The sequence below is a fragment of the Pipistrellus kuhlii genome, unplaced genomic scaffold (genome assembly GCF_014108245.1).
Source record: "Pipistrellus kuhlii isolate mPipKuh1 unplaced genomic scaffold, mPipKuh1.p scaffold_m20_p_91, whole genome shotgun sequence".
NCBI lineage: Eukaryota > Metazoa > Chordata > Mammalia > Chiroptera > Vespertilionidae > Pipistrellus > Pipistrellus kuhlii.
In genome coordinates, this window is record NW_023425597.1 from 442,987 (window position 1) to 448,884 (window position 5,898).

The following is a 5,898-nucleotide window of genomic DNA, read 5'->3' on the forward strand; positions in this document are numbered from 1 at the left end:
GGCTGGGGCGCAGGCTCCGTGGCCAGGACCCTGCCACGGGGAGCCAGAGTCGTCTGGAATTCCCCCATGACCCCGCAGGGTGGCCCTGGGGTCACTCCCATGTGCAGGCCGAGCAACTTGTCCAGGGTCACCCAGCAAGCGGCAGGAAGTGGCCTTCTGAACCCCAACCAGGGGGCAGGCTGCCAAGGGGGCTCACCTGGGGCCTGGGCCTGGGCCTGGGCCTGGGCCTGCACTTGGCCTGGGCCCAGATGCGGGGGGAGGAGGGGGGAGCAGCTTCCCCACCTCCACTTCCCAGCTGGGTGCAGCCCTGCCCAGACTCCCACCCGCTGCAGGCACCTGTGGGTGCCCAGGACCCTGCCACAGAGCACAGGGTCCTAAGAACGCCCACTCCCCCGGAAAACAGCCGGGGGAGCCCTGCATCACCCCGGAGATGGAGACCCTGCCAGGGCCCTGTCCCTCCAGCCTGTGGTGTCCGGATCTCACCAGGTCCAAGAAGCCCAGGTGGTGGGGTCAACCATCTTTATTGGATTCTGCTGGACGGAGTCTTTGTATAAAAATAAGTTCATGGTGCCCTGTTCCCGGGCAGTTCGAGGTGATGTGGAAACAGCAGATGCTCTGTGACCTCACACCCCGGCTCCCTCCGGGAAAACCGCGGGCTGGTGCCCGGCCGGGGCCAGCGGGTGGCCTCAGGGTGGACAGTCTGGGTCCCAGGATGCTGTCCCTCGGGGAGATCAGCCAGTGGACAGTCTCAGGGTGGACAGTCAGGGTCCCAGGAAGCTGTCCCTCCGGGAGATCCGCAGGGACCACGCGGTCAGGCTGGGCGTCACGGCGTCGGTGTTACCCGGCGGGCAGCAGCAGGATGGAGGCCGGGCCACCCTCTGGCTCCTCGGTGGGGACGGAGCTGCCCTGGGCCGCGGGGCTACGCCACCTGGAAGGAGGGGACAGGAGGCAGTCAGTGCGGGGCCAGCCCCGCCTCCACCCCTGAGATCCAGGCGGCGGTTCCTGCGGGTCCGTGGGTTCGGGAGCTCCGGGCTGTGGGGGCCATGAGGGGGGCCGGGGGCACCCGCTGCGGTGAGTCAGGCTCCGCCGCCGGCTCCTGTCCACGGGGCGCGATTTGCAATGCAAAGTCCCCCTCCCTGCGCCCTCGCCCCGGGGACCGCCGCCCGCACCCCCTCCTCGCCCTCCCCCGGCGGCGGCGGGAGGAAGTGTCGCAATCCCGGACCAACAGGCGCCGTCGTGCTCGGGCTTGAACCAGCGGGGGATGGAGAGCAAGCGGTGCTGGAGCCATCGCCGGGACGGCGCGCGCGGCTCCCGGGCGGACAGGGCGCGATCCCGGGGCCGCCGGCCTCCCCCCCCGCCCGCCCCGGGGCCCCGATCCCCCTCCCGCCGCCCCCTGGTACCTGGGGCGGGTCAGCAGCCGCCCAGCCAGACCGGGAAGCCGAGCAGCTCGCGCTCCGCCGGGCTGGGCGCGCCCTCGCCGCCGCTGCCGTCCGAGGAGCAGGCGGAGCGCGGGGAGCCGGGCTCGGAGCTGCCGCCGGAGGGCGGGGCGGCCGCGGGGGGCCCCCCGGGGGGCGCCAGGAGCCCCCCGTCCTGCTCGGCCAGCAGCCGCTGCAGCGCCCGGATGTACGCGGCGGCCGAGCGCAGCGTCTCCGCTTTGCTGAGCCTCCGGCCGCCGCGCGGCACGTGCTGCCGCAGCGCCTGGAAGCCCAGGTTCACCCGCCGCACGCGGCTGCGCTCCCGCGCGTTGCGCCGCGCCACGGCCGCCCCCGCCCCGGCCCCCGCGCCGCCCCCGGGCCCCTCCGGCCGCCGCCGCCGGCCGCAGCGCAGCAGCTCCGGGGACGCGGGGCGCCGGGCGGCGCTGCTCCCGGGGACGCCGAGTGCCGGGGCCGGGGTCCGGGGCGGCGCGCCGCCGCTCATCGCCCCGCACGCGCCGGCCCCGCGCGGCAGGAGGTGCGGGCGGGGAACCTGGGTGCCGGGAGGTGCGGGCGGAGGAACCCGGGCGCACGGACTGCGGCCGCGCCCCGAGGGGAGGGGGCCGGGCTCTGCGCCCGCAGCCGCTGCCCGGGTTCCGCGCCGGGTCTCCGGGTCGCAGGGCGCAGGGCGCGAGGCCCGGGAGGCGGCGGCCGTGGGCGCGGGGCTGGGCCGCTCGTGTCCTCCCGGGCGGCGGGCGGCGGTTTTAAAGGAACAGACAACCCTCCTCCGCCTCCCCCGCCTCCTCCCCGCCGCGCCCTCCGGCCGCTGCGCCCGCCCCCTCGCGCCCAGCCAGCAGAGGCCGAGCCGGAGCGCGTCCCCTCCGTCCCGGGGCCAGTCCGTCCCGAGGGCACGGTCCGCGGGTCCAGGGGCCAGTTCGTCCCGAGGGCACGGTCTGTCCCGGGGGCACGGTCCGTCCCGGGGCACAGCCCGCAGCTCCCGGGGCCCCCACCCCAGGTCCAGCCCGCAGGTGCTCAGTGCGCCCCCCAGACGCAGCGCGCGGGGCCCGCGTGCCCCCCCCCCATCTCCGGGCGCTGCCAGCCCCCCGGGGCGAACCCCCCTCCCCGCCCAGAGAAGCCCGCGGTCCGCGGCGGCCGGGCCCCCACCTCCGGCGCAGCCGCGGGTCCCAGCGTGGCCCGGGCCGCGGAGGAGGGGGGCGGAGCCCCGGGACCGGAGGCGCGACACCCCTCCCCGCCCCCCGGGCAGCACGCGCCGCCGCCCCACCCGCCCGCCCGCCCGCCGGGCCAGAGGCGGAGGCGCAGGGCCGGGCCAATGGCGCACTGTCCGCCGGCCCGCGCCCCGCCCGGAGGGAGCGCAGACGCCGGGCGCGTGGCTCCGGAGCGTCTTAACCGCTGCGCCCGCCCCGCCCCGCGGCCGGAGCGCGCCTCCACGTGCACCTGCTGCAGCTCCTGCCACCCCATCCCCCCGCCTCCCCTCCTCCCCCCCCAGGGTGGGAGAGGGCCCTGCAGGCCTGCCCGAGCCGGGAGCCCGGAGCCTGGAGACCAGCGCTGGGGTGGGGAGTCCAGGTTCCCAAAGCGCCTTTCCGTTGATGAGAGAGAGAGACATTAATGGTGAGCCTGGCTAGTGAGGCTCAGTGGATAGAGCATCTCCTGCGGACTGAAGGGTCCCAGGTTCGAGTTCGGCCAAAAGCATGTGTCTTGGTTGCGGGCACATCCCCAGGAGGGGATGGGCAGGTGGCAGCTGATCCATTTTTCTCTCTCACCGATGTTTCTAAGGCTCTGTCCCTCTCCCTTCCTTTCTGTAAAAAAAATCAATAAAGTATATTTTTTTAAAAACACACACATCAATGATGAGGGAGAATCATTGATCAGACCAGCCCGCAGGCCAAGCCCAGCACAGCCCAGGCCGTGACCTCGGGGCTGGTAAATGCCTTCAAATATTCAGGGGGGAAATTCTACATACACTCCTTCTTTACCGCGGAAAAGGGGCCTGTGTCCCAGCGGGATGATTTTCCGCTAAGGTCAGGAGCAAGACAAGCGAAGCTGTTTCATCTCAGAACGTCTGCTTCACGCTGTTCCGAGGCTTCAGCTGGAGCAAACGGTGAGAGAGAGCCCCAGCGGGGGCGGGGGAGGCCCAGGCCGGAAAGGAGGAGGAAAATGTGTCCTTAGTCACGGAAAACATGATCACCTGAGAAGGAAATTGTAGAAACACGAGCTACAGTGGGTTTAGCAAGGTTGCAGGATACAAGATCAAAACAAACACACACGACTAACTGGAAATTGAGCTTCAAAACACCAGGCACAATAACATCAAACATTAAATACTGACGAGACCTCAGTGGATAGAGCGTCGGCCTGCGGACGGAAAGGTCCCAGGTCCGATTCCGGTCAAGGACATGTACCTTGGTTGCGGGCACATCCCCAGTGGGAGGTGTGCAGGAGGCAGCTGGCCGATGTTTCTCTCTCATCAATGTTTCTAACTCTCTATCCCTCTCCCTTCCTCTCTGTAAAAAAATCAATGAAATATATTTAAATTTTTTTTAAAACCATATAAAATACTGGTGAGGTACCAGACTGCCTCCACAGGCCCAAACATCCCACCCTGGACCAAAGGCCCTCCCAGGACCCGACATCCCTCCGGGGCCCAGACTGTCCTTTTGGTCGCAGCCGTTATAGCAAGGACCAGAGGCCGTTCCTGGTACCCATACTGGAAGCCAGTGCCTCTTCCTTAATTGGAGGCCAAATAACCAGGCTAATCCTACCCACCTTTTCATCATCACGAGGTCCTGCCCTTGCACCCAACCTCACTCCTGGGACCATAGCGCCCCCTCGTGACCACACCGTGCCTGAACACCCAGACCTTCATCCGGGGCTCAGACCTGGATGGCGGGGCCTAATTGGCCCTCCCAGGGCCCAGGTCCCAAACCTGGAACACAGAGCTGTTTCAGGGGAAGAGATCTCTGTGTGTAACCCCAACAACTATTCCATAACCCGGATGCTCAGGTGAGGCACCAGACGGCCCCGAGGCTCAGACTTTCCCCCGGGCCCGAACTGCCCTCGGAGAACCCAGACCTCCACCTGCGCTCACACCTACATCCTGGACTCGGACTGTCATGGCGGGGCCGGGAAGATTTTCCCGGGGCCCCGGCCTCAAACACAGACTCCAGTCCTGTATCAGGCGTCTGTTCTCGTCTGTAACCCAGACCATCGTTCCATAACCCAGATGTCCTGGTGAGATTCCAGACTGCCCCCCCGGGCCTCAGACCTCCCTCCCTGGCCCGAACTGCCCTCCAGGACCCACACCTCCACCTGGGGTCAGACCTACACCCGGGCCCCAGACCTTGTTATTGTTTTATTTTTATTTTTTTAATTTCCAACAGCGAGGAAGAGCGTGGAAAAGCGAGTTGGAAACATCGGTGGGAAACACCGATCCGCTGCCTCCTGCACAGCCACCGCGGCGATGTGCCCGCACCAAAGTTGGACGGACTTTGGCACAACCACAGTCCAACCGTCCCTACGTGGACTCTGTGTTCTCCCCACGTGCACGCCTCGATGCCGCGTCACGGACACGCGAGGCCCCGAGCTCCGCTGGGTATGTAACGGCTCCTCGCCGCTCTCCTCTCCGGTGACGACGGGGAGATGCTCTGGCCTGAGGGGAGGCAGGGACGGGGCGCCCTGGGCGGCAGGAGAGCGCTTTGGCCTCTGACCCCGGGGACGGCCAGCATCGCTGCTCGCCTGCTCCAGGGCCTGGGCCTGAGCGAGGGGCAGATGTCTCCGGCAGAGGGGGCGCCGCAGAGACGGCTGCTGGGAGCCAGCGAGGGCGGGGGGCCATGTGACGGACGGACTTCGGTGGGGAAGCCTGAGAACAGGTTGTTGGAGGAGTGGGGGGAGAGGGGGGCGCCCCGGTTCTGGGTGGCGGAGTGAGCCTGGTGCGGCACCCGCCGATCTGATACGCCAGCGGCCCCTGGTGCCTCACAGGCGGGAACGGCCGGGATTTCGTCCCGGTGCTCCACATGGCAAGCTGCGTGTGCGTGTGCGTGTGCGTGTGCGTTGTTCATTCTGTGATTTGGCACCTCATGTTGCTGGACCATGGCCACCCTGGCCGATGGAAACACCTCAAAGTGCAGTCACCCATGGGCACCCCAACAGTGAGACTGTGAGCAGCACTGGGACCCAGACACTGTCCTTCCCACCAACTAGGAACAGCGGGGGCCAAATGTTGACGCCAGGACATGTGACAGGAACACGGCATGTCACCCAGCCGGTCAGGGCTGGCCTGCTGTGAACGGTGGCCAGGCCCTGATCAGGTTTCCCTGGGTTTCCCCTGGGTCCTCTGTCCCCGGACCCGCCGCGACACTGGGAGGTCATCTTTGCAAAGTGCTGAGCACACAGTAGGTGCTCAGCGCACAGTAGGTGCTCAGCACTCAGTAGGTGCTCAGCACACAGTAGTGCTGGCGCCCTCTGCTCC

The 5,898-nt window shown here is 67.8% G+C and overlaps 1 protein-coding gene across 1 annotated transcript; it reads right to left on the reverse strand.

The window, feature by feature from the left end:
• Positions 1-513: 513 nt before the first annotated feature.
• Positions 514-2,200, reverse strand: ASCL2 (achaete-scute family bHLH transcription factor 2). The gene is made up of 2 exons (XM_036428830.2): positions 1,401-2,200; positions 514-928 (listed from the first exon to the last, which is right to left on the reverse strand). Exon 1 carries the CDS (start codon positions 1,915-1,917, stop codon positions 1,411-1,413), a length of 507 nt encoding a protein of 168 aa, XP_036284723.1. The 5' UTR covers positions 1,918-2,200; the 3' UTR covers positions 514-928; positions 1,401-1,410.
• Positions 2,201-5,898: the final 3,698 nt, after the last annotated feature.